At 38.2% G+C, this 14,711-nt stretch overlaps 2 protein-coding genes across 3 annotated transcripts; one reads left to right on the forward strand and one right to left on the reverse strand.

The window, feature by feature from the left end:
• The first annotated feature begins 5,477 nt into the window (after nt 1–5,477).
• Nucleotides 5,478–10,073, forward strand: styx (serine/threonine/tyrosine interacting protein). Of its 2 annotated transcripts, XM_056379994.1 has the most exons (12): nt 5,478–5,689; nt 6,077–6,109; nt 6,604–6,657; nt 6,777–6,874; nt 7,000–7,060; nt 7,173–7,209; nt 7,297–7,336; nt 7,497–7,547; nt 7,971–8,043; nt 8,837–8,927; nt 9,504–9,553; nt 9,886–10,073. In XM_056379994.1, the coding sequence occupies exons 1-12, from the start codon at nt 5,630–5,632 to the stop codon at nt 9,964–9,966; spliced, it is 729 nt and encodes a 242-aa protein (XP_056235969.1). In that variant the 5' UTR covers nt 5,478–5,629; the 3' UTR covers nt 9,967–10,073. The 2 variants fall into 2 exon arrangements, with proteins under 2 accessions (XP_056235969.1, XP_056235976.1); XM_056380001.1 differs by having other exon boundaries at nt 9,504–10,073.
• Nucleotides 10,074–10,365: 292 nt separating this feature from the next.
• On the reverse strand, nt 10,366–14,201 carry gnpnat1 (glucosamine-phosphate N-acetyltransferase 1). The gene is made up of 6 exons (XM_056380014.1): nt 13,902–14,201; nt 12,890–13,055; nt 12,617–12,679; nt 12,242–12,369; nt 11,873–11,934; nt 10,366–11,721 (listed from the first exon to the last, which is right to left on the reverse strand). The coding sequence occupies exons 2-6, from the start codon at nt 13,041–13,043 to the stop codon at nt 11,574–11,576; spliced, it is 555 nt and encodes a 184-aa protein (XP_056235989.1). The 5' UTR covers nt 13,044–13,055; nt 13,902–14,201; the 3' UTR covers nt 10,366–11,573.
• Between the last annotated feature and the right edge of the window lie 510 nt (nt 14,202–14,711).

Below are 14,711 nucleotides of genomic sequence, written 5' to 3' on the forward strand. Positions count from 1 at the left end.
TGGTGGGGGTGGTGATGATGATAAAGTCAGAGGCAACAAAGTTTGCATAGACATTATGACCTGATTAGAAAGAATTCTAACAGGTGTCGTAGTTTCTGTGGAGACTCAAGTACAAATAGAGAAATATATCAGTTGTAGACATACAGAATGTACTTATTCTATTCTTTGTGAATCCCATTCATTTATACTGGCACCGTTAGGATGTGGATGCTATCTGTTAATTATCCCCACTGAAATGTCTTGTTGAGTCTGTAACATTCAAATTGACAGACGTTTTATTGCAGTTGACTACAACCTGAGGATGAGTTGTAAAAGTCTAAAATGACTATAACCCCATCAACCTCACTGCAGATATATACTGCTCCTTCTGCTTTGTGGGGAAACATTAAGTGTTCTAGAAAATGAGGATTCACCTAATACTATTTCTGCTTACAGCGGATGTAAATTGATATTCAACCATTTTGTAGCGTTTTGCTTGTTGTTCATTGTTTTGTTTTACCTGTAAAACTGTATTTACTCTTGTGATTATGTAAAAATAAATAAAATTATGAAGACTTATGAAATTTAAATTTAAAGGCAAACATTCACCAACAACAGTCCTGTGAATCATTTTAGGTCCAACACAGCTTTATATAGCAGCAATTGTTAATTTATGCACTCAAGCTATTTCACACAGTCAGGAATAGATGGTGATGTAGCATAATGAACACAGATTCGCTTTTAGTGAAGTTGTACATATGTAATTCTATTTTCAAGTAATAGAGGAAGTTCTAATATACCGTAGTTATCATTTAAAGTTATTGTCAGGACCAGATTTTTGCCTGCACATTCCCATAGCACTCTCTCCATCACTTAAGGCATAAGCTTGACTTATCTCTGATACACTTAGACCATACTGTGAGGTAAATCTGTCTCCATACCATTTAAGACTTAAGTAAGTATCATGGGTTTTTACTATATTACCACAAACATGGGCTACACAGTTTATTTATTATTATGCAGTTTATCCCACATACTATTTTACTACCACAAATACTCACTGGCACACTTTATCCGTACCTGAAAATAGACAAATGCACAATTTACTCATTTTACATACACTAAAAATGTGCATGATATTATAGTGCCCAGCAGTTTTAGAAAAATACTTGGGAGTTTAAGATGAATTTAGCGAGGTATCTTTGTTGCACTACTTAAAAAATAAAATAAATTTGTGACCATCTAACTGATGTACTTTGTCTGAATTGGCAATTAAATCAGCCACTAAAACCCTTCCTGCAGTTGTCTTTTTTTTTTTTTTTTATTGGCTTATCTTTTTCCTCAATCATTTTGTTAATCTCTCTAACTCGTGCTTTGTTTCCCTCATCATCTCTTGCCACTACATTTCTGCCAAAGCAATCTGGCATGGCTGCTAAATTATGATTCGGCCTGGAGCAACTGAATATCAAAGAGCCATTGTCACCAGGATGTCTGCACTACAGGGAAGCCACCTCACAGGGAGAAACGAGTCCTATGATTTTAAACAGACTGATAAAGAGTCTCGAAGGAGAAGTATTTGGCATTCTTTAAAACTTATTTTTCTGCTGTTAGATTACATCTTCCTCTGATCTGAGAAAAGAAGTGCCGTCCTCTCCAGATGGTAAACAAAAATCAGAAATGCTACATTGTCACACAACAAACAGATGACACATCTGAGAGACCAAAGACAGACCAACAAAGCATCTATAAATTATTCTCAAGCTCTCTGTATTAGATCAGTATCAGTCATTGTTGAAGCGATTATTGAGTTCAGATGGATGGGAGAGTGAGATGAGGTCAGAAAAGTAAAAGATTGGAAGAGAGATTTCATATGATAAGAAAAGTGAGAAAAAGATGACAGTGTTCAGTGAAAGCATGTGGTTTGATAATGAATGTAATCTGCATTTAAATTAAATCAGGCTATGGTCATCCATGGTATTTATTAGGGATGCACCGATCCACTTTTTTCACCACCGATACCGATACCGATATCTGAGGTTTAGTATCTGCAGATACCGATCCGATACCGAACGAAGCGCTGAATTATTACCTATCAAATGGTCTTATAGTGCGAGAAAAAAAAAATGGGATCATTCTTCTGTGCATATGATTTGACTTCCCTTTTCTACAAAACAAATAAACAGATATAAATGTTCTCTTATTTATTTAACAACTGTGCACCAGTACAAAAATCTTAAACCAATAGCTTCTCTAGCTCAGTCAAACAACATGTAAAAAGAAATACAAATATCACTGGTATAAAATCCAATGTAAAATTAAATACAATAAATAATAACAAATAAAGACGGAGCTGAAATTGAGAAAATAAACAATAGCTTTACTGGCTTGGTTGGTAGATGAGCTCTTTACAATGTTTAGTGCAAATGGGAATTAAACATGCATTTAAAAAACAGCTGAATAAACCAATAGCTTCACTAGCTTGGTCAAAACTAAAAAAAAATGAAAAAAATAAGAGGTAGTCCAAATTTGTCAGGTTTTTTCACCACTAAAAAGGGGATGAAGGCCCTTGGAGGAATACCAGTCCAGTCCGGGTAGCTGCGATCGCGTCGCCGGTGTGTGACCCACGGAAGCTTGTAGCATTTAGCATTGCGCTGTGTGGCACGTAGCTCTCATCCAGCCAGTGTGCAGTTAAACTTAAAAGTGACACGGGGGAAACGTCAGAGCTCCACATATCGGTTGTAAAACTCAGAGCTTTGGCATCTTTTATCTTCTCTGATATGTCTTTACACACTTTTCCATACAGCTCAGGTAGAGCTGTCTCAGACATGTATTTCCGGCTTACCATGTCGTACCGTGGCTCCAGGTGGCTAATTAGCAGCCGGAATCCTTTGTCCCCGACAACCGACAGCGGTTGCCCATCCATAACGACGAAGTTCAGTATTCTCTCTGTGATTTGTTTTGCCTGCACACTGTTAGTTGGAAAATGTTCACTTCTTTCTTTCATCTCCATCAAAGTTAGCTGCTTCATACCTCTGCCCTTTTGTTTGTTGAGTTCAATAAACTCGGCATGCTCCTTGACGTGAAATTTCTGGAGGTGTTTGATTAAGTTGGTGGTGTTGTAGCTGGAAGATTTAACACCGCCCCTCGGAACATTCACGCTACAAGTATTGCATATGGCCGTCGGACTTGCAGGCTGAGATAGCATGAAAAACCGCCAAATTTCCGATCCTTTCGCTCGCTCCATCCTGAACAATATGGCCGTATTGTCTTGTTTGCGTATGACGCACTCACAGCGTATAACACAGAGCTAAAATGAATAGATCGCCCCCTATTATCGGGTCCATTGTCACCGATACCCGATCTAGATTTTTCTTTTATATCGGTACCGATACCGATAACAATATCGGATCGGTGCATCCCTAGTATTTATTAACTGATTACATACATTAGTGCCAAACACCACTACTGTAGTGTTTGGAGAACCTGCAGTTTTCTGAGCAGAACTGAGCTCAGGGATTGACATACCTGCGCACACATGGAGCTACAGCATCATTGTAAAATGTTGCTACAGCCAACTGTACAGATGTTAGCTGTAGCTAGCTAGCAACATACTCATCACCCATGTGTATGTGGACTTTGAGTTTTTGTCAATCTACACCTAAATACTCTTAAAGGTGTTGTTAAAAGTATTTTTTGGATGACACTGGACAGAGCAAGGTTAGTCTCCCCTTTTTTCCTGTCTTTATGTTAAGCTAGGCTAAACATGTGCCATACCTGTCAACCAATTGGGAAAATATTTTGAGTACCATAATAGTGTAACGCTTAGTTCACATGGGTCTGCACAAGATTTCACTTTGCACATGTGTCATGTCCATGTCAGTTGTTTGTGGTCATATGTAGATGGCAGTAGTATGACATTGTGACAGTTCAATGGAGGCTGAACACTGGTTTCTGACTTGCACTTAATACATAAGTTCATGTCAAGTTTTGGAACTTTGACCATGTTTTTCTAAAAACTGCACTGAGCTATATTATACAGTGAAAGTCATACTTAAAACCATTGTTTTCATGATTCATATTTTATTTAATATTTTTATTGTATGCTAGGTGTGCTTATACAAACTAATAATTTCATTCAATCTTTTTAATAAAAATAGAAATATTTCATTTTCAGGTACAGGAACTTGTCAGTCCCTCATCTGTTTATTTTAACTGCAAGGCACGTGTGCGTGTGCACACACTTCCTGGTAACTTTCTAGCTAACGTTATTTCTGTGGTACATTAATATGAAAAGCCACCTTTAACAATCTGCGACACAGAGACAATATAACTTAGCATTACTTTGCCAATTTCAATGACTGGTAGCTAGCTTTCTTGCAAATTACGTAACGTTAGGCTAACATTATCAACGTTAAATAGGGTGACAGATTTGGCTGTTAACGGCATACACAATTTTCAACTTTCCACATCCAACCCAGCCCATTTACCTTTGCAGAGGAAGTAAAGCCCCACACTCACCTGAGGAACCATCCAGACAGAGTGAGGAGCGGGAACCAGAGGGACAGAAATGTTTCTGTTCTGTTGCTGTGGCTCTGCGGTGTGTTAAAATGATTGACATCTGACAATGATCCTTGCTTGATATTCGAGGGACTGAACACATCTCTATGATTGGTTGAACTCCTCTTCTCATGCTCAGCAGACTAGACGATGATGCCCCTGCTGTTAGATGTGAGTACTGCATGTGCACAATTGAACTCAGTTTACAGTGACAATCATACTGGCATACTTTGATGTCAACATGACAGTTCCTCAGTAAGTGAATGCATCACCCTTCAAAGGCACACCATCACCATTTAGGGCTGAACAATGTACAGGGGTTTGGTATTAATTAAGGTGAAATTAATGTATGTTATCTTAAAAGAATCTACATGTAATTGGTAGCATTTATAGATTTATTATTTTATGTTTGTGTTGCTGTTGTTGTTGTTGTTGTTGTTGTTGTATAATCGGTATTCCTGTGAAGATGAAGAGCAGAGCAGGTGAGCCTGGGAAAACATTGGTTTAAATCTAGGCAAACATTTTTATAGGCACAGAGTAGAAATCTGTGCAATCATAAAAACACATTTTAAAATGTAACCCACCAACAGGTAGAAATAAATAAATAAATAAAGAATTAAAGAATTGACTTACTGCACAGGGAAATCCATGTGACCAAGCGCTGAGTCAGAAATGGAACTATTCTATCTGAAGGTTATTTGCCAAACCTATCTCAATATGACACAGCAAATGCATATGTTAAAAGAAAATGTAGTATTTTGTATTCCATTTTATTTCTTTGTTAGATTTCATTTTAATTGGGCATTAAAAACTTTCAATACTGAGTTACGGCTCTCTCTCTCTCCTACCATTAAGAGCACTGAGTGCCGTGTGCTTCGTAGATCGTCCACTAGATGTCGCCGTTGCCCTCTCTTTCCATGCGCCCGTTTACCATCCGCCGCGGGGTCACGTGACACATCTGTCAGGGGACAGCATGGCGGACATGCATGTGGAGCCTCAAAACAAATTGCATCGACTGTCCAGCTAACCCCGCCGCGATAAACATCGATACTGCGCGTAACGCCGGGCCGGCGGTGCCCGAACAGACAGCAGAATGGACGAGGAGAACAAACTTCAGTTCCCGTCTCTGCCCGCGACCAAGGAGGACCTTCTGGTGAGTCTGCGTTAGTCGACAAGTCCACTGTGTCTGTGTGGCTAATCTGAGCTAACCTCCACTCCAGCCCTGTGGTCTGGCAGATAAAATATCTCCTCAAGAGGAAATTGGGCGTGTTTGGGGGGCTTAGCACATCTGTGAAACATCCCTGTGTATTTTTTTGAATACATCTGAGTTTTTCCTAACGCTGCTGTTCACTGAAGCAGCACTGCGTAGCCTAACCTCCTAACACTACAGTTAGCCACGTATGTACACAAAGTTAACAGGTATTCACTTCTCCCACTGTGGGAGACTGGCAGGAATATCTCCAGCAGCTGTCACATCAACTAAGCAACTTAACAAGATTTCCCTCAGCGTCTAACCGTCCTTTTAAATTCCCCTTTACAGGACTGGGCTTATCCAATGAGACGAGAAATGCAGGTATGCAAGACGAGTCTGTTGTGTCTGTAGTGTGAAGGCTAATCTTGACAGTGGAATGTCCTTATTCTTATATCAGTAGTTCATTACACAACAAGTATGCGGATTCCCAGGGTTTATTCCCCCCACATTTGACAGGAGCCTCTGAGTTAATATTGGTAAAAGTAAGCTACACTCGCTACCAGTAACAGTGTACTGCAGTTCCAGGCATAAGGTAATGTGCTCCTGTTCCAATCGAGTGCAGTCATATTGCTCAGTTCTAATTCAGAGATTGGGTGTTTACAAATTAGAGAATCTGATATTTAGAGACATAGTTTACATGCCGAATGCACCCCTACAATGCCATGTACACTAATAAAGACATCATGTTCATAAAGAGGTTTACTGTGTCATCCTGACTGAATTAACGTATCATAGGTTTGGGTGATTCATTTGAACGTTATTTACTGTTACTGCTTGTGCTGTTAATTTGTTGTCCTGCTCTCTTTAATTTCCAGGAGATATTACCAGGACTATTTTTAGGTCCCTACTCTGCTGCAATGAAAAGCAAGGTAATTCTTACAGAATATAATCACTGGCACTTGGACAGTGACACAGAGAAACTAATACATTTCCTGCTCATATTTCTATAGCTCATATTACTTCTATTCATTCTCTTCTCTCTTCTCAGCTGCCAATTCTTGAGAGACAGGGCATAACACATATTGTGTGTGTCCGACAAGACATTGAAGCCAATTTTATCAAACCTAATTTCCCTCATACATTTAGGTAAGTAAATATACATGTAAATATTTGATCCGAAGTGATATTTTTGTGCATTTTGTGAAATTTAGTTTCATGTGATCAAGTCCTTTCTTGCTAAATCATGAACTAAATGTTGTTCATCTTTGCAGATACCTTGTATTAGATATTGCTGACAATCCAGTGGAAAATATAATACGATTTTTCCCTACGGTGAGTTACAAAGTAGGCTTTGTACTTCTTGGCAAGCTTTTCCCTGACTGAAATGAGACATCTGGCATTTCCATTGTGCCTGATACACTGTATTTCATTTTCCTCTGAACAGACTAAGGAATTTATTGATAGCTGCTTAGCAACAGGAGGTAAGAATGCATCCAGTCTCCATTTTTTATAATCAGAATGTTAAGTAGGAAAAGTCTTATCAACAAGCTCTTGTCTTTCTCTTTTAGGAAAGGTACTGGTTCATGGTAATGCAGGGATATCAAGAAGGTGAGATTTGTTTGACATTTTGATATTACATGATTTCATTATATAATTTTACTAAATGCACTGAATCCCATAATGTACTTAATTGCCATGACATAGCCCTACACAAAGTACTGCTGTTTGAGTAAAATACACTGTCTCCTTTATTTATTCTTTCTTTTAGTGCTGCCTTAGTGATTGCATACCTTATGGAAACATTTGGAATGAAATACAGGTAACTTTTATTGTTTGTTTTTTCTCTCACATCAAGGTATTGCTTTCTGTTTTACGCCAGTAGAAAACACATCTAACTTTTCTAATAAATTCCATTTTCACATTCCATTGTCTTTTGTACCACTACAGTATGTGATTACCATGTACACCATGCCTCCACATAAATCTTGAGTCTACTTTATGCAATAATATACAAAACGAAATAAGAGAAATAGTATGATAGTATGTGGGTATCATAAAACATGTACTGCAGCATAATTGCTAGAAAATTTTGTTAAATTATCATCTAAAAGAAAAGTTCATTGTTTGTTTGTTTTTTCAATTTACAACTGGATTGATAACATACAGTAGTTACAGTTTGCAGTGGTGTATGTCAGTGTTTCAGAGGGTGTGGTTGTAACCCTCTGTCATCTTCAATCTATAGGGATGCATTCAGCCATGTCCAGGAGAGGAGGTTCTGCATCAACCCCAATGTGGGCTTTGTGCATCAGCTACAAGTAAGGTTCGACTGGAGACATGGGGCTTTGAATTCTGATTAATCAATATGACAGTCCAGTCAATAGTGAACATGTAATTTTGTTTCCATTACTGTAAATAAATTAACTACTGATCTGGTAGTCAATACAATATACTGTCTTGAGCCCTACCCCTTTAAAAGGCAAGGATGTGCCTCTGTTAATAATAGCTGCAGCAAAACAAATCTAGATCTCTAAACCGTATTTATAAAAAAAAGCACTGTGAAATACGGGTTATGAAACAAAATTGCAGCAGATTATATGCATGATTGCAAAGAAAGACACCACAATTTTCTTTTTTCTTTTTTTTTTTTAAAGGCTTGTTAAGGTGACTTGTTATGCATACTAATTCTGAGTGATTGGCTTCTGGATACTGCAGAAAGTATTTTTCTGTCTTCAACACACCATCTCTGCAGTCCTATTTTAGTCAGCTTTTGTTGGGCACATTTAGGCTCCCTTTGGTCATCCAGCTTGTCAGTCATATGACAAGCATGTGTTTGTGCACCTGTGATAGTACATTGTTTATCAATACCAAGGGTAAACTCGTATCTTTATGAAATATGATATAAGGATATTCTGTTATTAGCCATGACAGAATTTCCAGGTTTGGGATTTAAATGTGGTGTCTGACTGAAGGCCAGACTGTCAGCCTCTAAAACACATCAGATATGAACAATGCACTTCTAACAACATATGTGTTGTTGACTGTACATTACTGCTACTGATGTTAACTACTTAACTCATATAGCTGTAATGATGAATGTCTGTTTCCTAGGAATATGAAGCGATCTACCTAGCCAAATTGACCATTAAAATGATGTCACCGATGCAGTTGGGCAGGTCCTTCTTACAAGCTGGGATGCCAGGTTTGTACATAATGTACCGAGTCCTGTGCAATCAGGCCTTTCTGTTATTAGATCAACATAAGAGAGAACTTGGTTGAAGCTGTTGTTGAGTAGAAAATGAAACACAGAGCCTTAATGTTTCTCAGCCAGACTTTATGCAGAAGAACAAAGCACCTTTTTATGTTGATAGTTTTTTCTTTGAATCAGGCCCCCATCAGCAAATGAGTCAGTCCCATTGTGGATGATTTCATAACTTACTGCATTCATCTTTCTCAACATTATGAATGTTTCTATTTAAAAGAAACAGACACTTATATTCAAATATTTGGAGCCCTCGAGAATTGGCTCATAATTTCACTTAAAGCTACATTTGTTATATGCTGGTGACTTCACCCAGCTCAGAAATTAAAGTGATCAAAGTTTGATAACTTATTAAATCCAGAAAGGTTGACACTTATTAAACTGTTAAATAATCTTCATTCCAGTGATTGCACACTTGTTGAACTGAACACACTGGGTCATGACAGCCTACTTGCTTGTGTTGATGTGTGCAGTACGTTCAGCTGTTCTTTGTTTTTATCCACATTTCTTAAACAGGAAGCCGTAAGCGCAGCCTGGAGGAAGACGAAGACTTTGGAGCAATGCAGGTCACAGCAGCACAGAACGGATGAGCTTTGCTTATATTTAGCCTTGTGGCGCAGTGCACTCAATTTTGTTTTTTACATTTTTAATGGGATTAAAAATGTAAATATTTGAACTTTTTCTAAAGGGAAGGGACGGGGGTGGGATGGGGATCACTCATGTCTGAGACATGGAGTACTGACGGGGAACGGGCAAATTTGATAACTACTTTTTTTTTTTTTCTTGAACTGGATGCACTGATGGGAGATTTTTTGCAGTTTTATAGTATTTAACGCATTTTGCATTTGCAGCGGGACAGTATTGCAATAATGCACTTTCGATACTTGAATTTGTGTAGACGACCAGAGGGGGGCAGTCGGCAAAAGGGAAAGTAGCCAGGATGTCGCCCAGTGGAGGACACAAGAAGAGGAATAGCTAATGCCTTTATTTTGGGAGTAATAGGATTGAGGACTAATATCAGGCTTAATGTGGGATAGTAAAGAATGGAAAAATAACTCACTGCTTAATAAACAGAAGTCTGACTGAGTCCTGTTCAGCAGTGTCTTTATCATAATGTAATGCTGTGCTTTGCCTTACATTATTTCTATTATTATTCAATGTTATTACTTACAGTTTTTAGTCGCACATTGAAAATCTCATGCTGATCTCTTGCTGTGTATGTCAGTAACTAACAATAAAAAAACAGCTACTGACATGCACTCTTATAGTTCACTGTCTTAACGTGATGATCTTTGGGGTCAGATTAGTCTACCTATAATGCTGAACTCAAAGAATTCATTTTGAAACAAAGTGGCAATAACAACACTGGTGACATAGCTATGGAAATGAAATTATAATTGATGTAAAAATGTGGTAGAGATCGCTGGATTTTGTACAACTGACCTTCAACAAATATCTCAAATGATTCTCTTGGTATAACATGGATCTGCTTTGTGGTACATTTTCAGATTTGTTTCACAATTAGAAATACAGGCAAGAAATACTGTAGACCATAGAATATTTTATTTGACTATTAGATATTTGGAAATAAATTAGATTAAATATGTTCCCCTGTTCTCCAGAACAACAGCATAATTATAAAACTTAACTACAAATGCTTAAATAAGAGATTGTTTACAAAAATCATTATCCATTTCCCATCACAAAATGTTTCTCTTCAAATAGCAATTGTGAAGATCAACCAAGTACAAAACTTCAAAAACCTGTTAATTCCCTGCTACTGCCACATAAAACGTTTTTTTGTTGTTGTTCACTGGAGATGTTTTTTATTTTAACAGTCTCGACTTGATGCTTCATACCTTGTAGAATTCAAACCTTCATCACAGTAATCCAGTAGCACTACTGTCAGCGAAAGACAAGAAAGAAAGTATTCTGAGAGAGAAAGATGTACTTTGTACTAACTGATTAGAAAAAATGAAACCCAATAAAACCCAAAGTGTCTTAGAAAAGTTATTTCTTTGTCACATTTAAAGAAAAAAAAGTTGACATTCTTTGGTGACTTGTCCTTGACGATCAATGCAACAGATGTGATACTATGTCTGAATCATTATCTATAGTAAGTCTTCTAGCATTTATTTCAATTTGGTACCATCTTATTTTCCCAAGCAACAGTATTTACTTAACAGCTGCATGGTAGTAAAATATTTTTATGTTCCTCAGTACACAGCAAATTAAGCATTAGCAGTGTAAGACATTACATTTGCGATATCTGACATTCATCTCTGCAGATGGTCAGGAAGATGATATCAGAGATCCACCCTGGTGAGGTAGCATGGATACCAAAGGGGTGGAAGGTGATGTTTGACTGAGTGGAGGGCTTCAACATACATTCATGTTTGCTAAAATTTTCTGAATGAGTGTTCAGGATGAGTGTTCGGAAACGACTCAGCAGCGTCACAACCCCAAACATCCTCAGACAGCTCTACCAGTTTTTCAGACATTCTGTCGCTGCAAGTTCTGATGTCAGTGTGTGTATAAAGATAAGGTCCATTGCCCCAAAACAGAGGTGTAAAGCTGCTGTTGTCCTCAGTCGAAGAATCGACACTGCATGTAGGTCTCATCTGAAGCGGCGTAGCCAAACTTTTGGTAGAAAGCCACATTTTTGGGTGCACATTCGAGTGTGATTTTATAGCAATTCAGTTTTTTGCTGAGAAGAGTAAGAGTTGCAACTAACCTACAGGGACAGAGAAAAGAGAAAAAAGATGAGTTTAATCACAAAGTTTTTCCTCAAGTTTTTCCAATTTGGGGTAGAAATACAAAGTCCTAATTATTGCAACAAGCTAAAACAAAATGTCATTATGTCTGGCTTACACAGGTCTACTCACAGTTTGCCCAGCTGCTTTCCTCTGCACACGTCACTGACTACTACCTCCTCCACCCGGCCTCTCTACAAACAAACGGAACAGACACCGTCTTCATTTCAGACATTTGATTTCAACCCATTTTCAAGCTCAGAAAATATGAATAAATGTAAAAATGCAAACCTGATCTGAATAGCCTTTCAAAAAATATGTTCAAATGTGGCTTTTGAACTATAAATTGTTTAATGATTACCAGCCTTCTAATAACCATGACATTAATAAGTAACTTCTCTATGGGATTGGTCTTCAAGAAGAATGTAGAGAGAAACTATCGAAATTGCAATTGTATCCATTATTAAATATACACAAATTGCCTGCTAAGATGAAAATTACCTTAGCACAGGAGTGGATGAATTTGTGTTCTGTGATCAGTGTGGCCGTAGCAACAATATGTCCCAGATTTGTGTCCTCCACCACAATAACATAGTAGTCTCCTGTCTTCTTCATATGCTCAAACTTTTCTGAAAGCCAACAGACAAAATACTTTTTTTTTTTTTTATCGTAACTGATCTGCTATTGGTATGTATTTAGAGTTTGTTTTCTGGGATGAGAGTTGATTCTCTTCCCAAATGTGATATCTATAGAGACAGATGACTTTAAAAACGTGGGAGCACTTAAGGAATTAAAATATTCAAATTGTGTGAATAGTAAATGTTCTGAACAAAATAATTAGAAGGGCAAAGATGCACTGTGTTAAGCTGAACTTACTCATGAACTGCTCTGGTGTGATATCACCAGTCTGGGTGAGTTGTGATAAAACCTTGAAGAATCCTGGAGCACAAAAACATCAGAACAGTTGATGAAAACAACTGGGAATATGTATAGTTTTAAATTTTTTATTACATTACTAACATTTTACATCTTTGATACCAAGGAACAAAAAACACATGCTCACATAGTGGTAACATTGTAATTTTCTTTTTTTTTTTAAGAATACAAGTACTTGTCTGAAATACATTACCCATCATATCCCTAACTCACCTCTATTGAAGTCTGCTGTACAGAGCGGCCTCAGTACCAGGCCTTCCCCTGGACTGGACGGGGAGATGGAAGGAGAGAAGGAGACAGTGTTGCTGCTCCAATCTAGCTCCTGAAGCAGAGAGGGCTCAAAAAGTGGAATCTCGTCCAGCAGCATTCCACAATCTCTCTTTAAGGAAAGCACACACACACATACACAGGTAAGTCTACAGACACATACACACCCTTAAAATACTTAAATTAACAGAAAGTCTAATTTATTATTCCATTTGAGATACTGCATCAGCAAAATGACTTAATATACTCATACTGTCAGCCTTGACTGGAAATGTGTCTGTTCTAAGTCACATAGAACTTTGGCCGGACAAATACTCATTGATTTGCCATGCGTCAGTGGGTGACAAGCCAACTGGCATACACACGAACACACCCACAAATTAATCATAATTCACATCCTCTTACAACACACTATAAGGTGATAAATGTTTATCTTTAGTACTCTTTCCTGGTTTTCTTTCCATGGTGTAGTTCAGGATACGCAAAATGAGAAAGGCCCATACAACAACAGCCCATTCATTATTTGTGCTGCTGTCCATGGTGGCTTTATATGAAGCTAGTAGAGATACACGCGTCTTAATTGTGGTTTCCATGGCAGCAAAACACAAACATTCCTACTGTCATGTCCCACTCAACAAATGACGTAAATATAATACAGCGGCGTGAATGGGGATGGCAAGCACCAACAGGGCAGTGTTTCCCTGCAGTAGCCTGTATTACATTTGACCAAAGTGCTCATGTTGACCATCTCAATATGTTATATTATATAATGTTGCACCGTCCAAGTGTTTTAAATCGTTAGTCTGATTAAGCAACGGCCACTTAAAGCTAAAGCTTCTTTCTTCATAAACTACCCAGCACAGCAGCTGTAACGCTCATTAATCGTAGTTAGTGCTACTTCTTTGGGGATAGCCTGACAGGGTAAGCAGCTAGCTAGCGAGCTATCTTGACAACTCACCAATAAAGTAGCCACACAGGTAGAGACGATCCAGGTGAATTCTCAGACTGAGGTAACGCACGATAGCAACCGGGTAGCTAACCTACTAGTTGTGAATGAGGCTGGGCTACATCGTAAATTTGAACAACAGCGTGGGTGTTTTTTCTGCTGCTGTTTCCGCCTGGCTTGGTGAGCACTTCTGAATGACGTGGCAGAGATGCCGGACGTAAAGACGTCGCCAAATACTGTCAGTGGTTACATAAAACATTATAGATATAAATATAATAGAACCATATGGTTTAAAACCAAATATCAATTACAGATCACATCACAATCAGATTTTAAGATCATACCGAGAGGGATGTATGGCTCCAATTTGTCATCCAGTCTAAACAGCTAAATACAATATTGTTGGTAGGTGGAGCTTCCCAGCATTTTCTGAGGCAGAGTGTTTATGGGCATAAGTTTACTACATAGACAATATGTGTTGTAAATCACCACAGATGTAACTTTGTGTATATTCATTTGTATTACTGTTCATCACTTTGTTTCTTTCCAGCAGTTCACAGTTGATGTTGTGAAAGAATGGATTTTGTACAATAAAATCAAAGTTTTTCATGAGAGCGTCTCTGCTCGAGTTTTTGCCTCTGTGACCCGAACATGAGCCTGCTACATTGGTGTCAAGTGGGTTGCAAGATGACAACAACATGAGCAATGAGAGGACTCGTTGCACACCTTCAAGCCACCGAAGAAGCATGAACAATGAAAGAGCAAGAGCTTCTTCAATCTTTGCAGCGGCTACTGGCTGGTGGAATTGACACCAGAGTCACA

The sequence above is a fragment of the Seriola aureovittata genome, chromosome 1, assembly GCF_021018895.1.
Source record: "Seriola aureovittata isolate HTS-2021-v1 ecotype China chromosome 1, ASM2101889v1, whole genome shotgun sequence".
Taxonomy (NCBI): domain Eukaryota; kingdom Metazoa; phylum Chordata; class Actinopteri; order Carangiformes; family Carangidae; genus Seriola; species Seriola aureovittata.

Excerpts from the sequence above, each read along its gene's own strand:
- gnpnat1 (XM_056380014.1), bottom strand. The coding sequence starts at position 13,043 with ATGCTGCTGGACGAGATTCCACTTTTTGAGCCCTCTCTGCTTCAGGAG. Across the intron at positions 12,680-12,889 it reads TACAGCAGACTTCAATAGAG|GATTCTTCAAGGTTTTATCA; the intron begins GTGAGTTAGGGA and ends TTTGTGCTCCAG. Across the intron at positions 11,722-11,872 it reads GGAAAGCAGCTGGGCAAACT|GTTAGTTGCAACTCTTACTC; the intron begins GTGAGTAGACCT and ends CTGTCCCTGTAG.
- styx (XM_056379994.1), top strand. The coding sequence starts at position 5,630 with ATGGACGAGGAGAACAAACTTCAGTTCCCGTCTCTGCCCGCGACCAAG. Across the intron at positions 5,690-6,076 it reads CGACCAAGGAGGACCTTCTG|GACTGGGCTTATCCAATGAG; the intron begins GTGAGTCTGCGT and ends TCCCCTTTACAG. Across the intron at positions 7,210-7,296 it reads TAGCTGCTTAGCAACAGGAG|GAAAGGTACTGGTTCATGGT; the intron begins GTAAGAATGCAT and ends TTTCTCTTTTAG.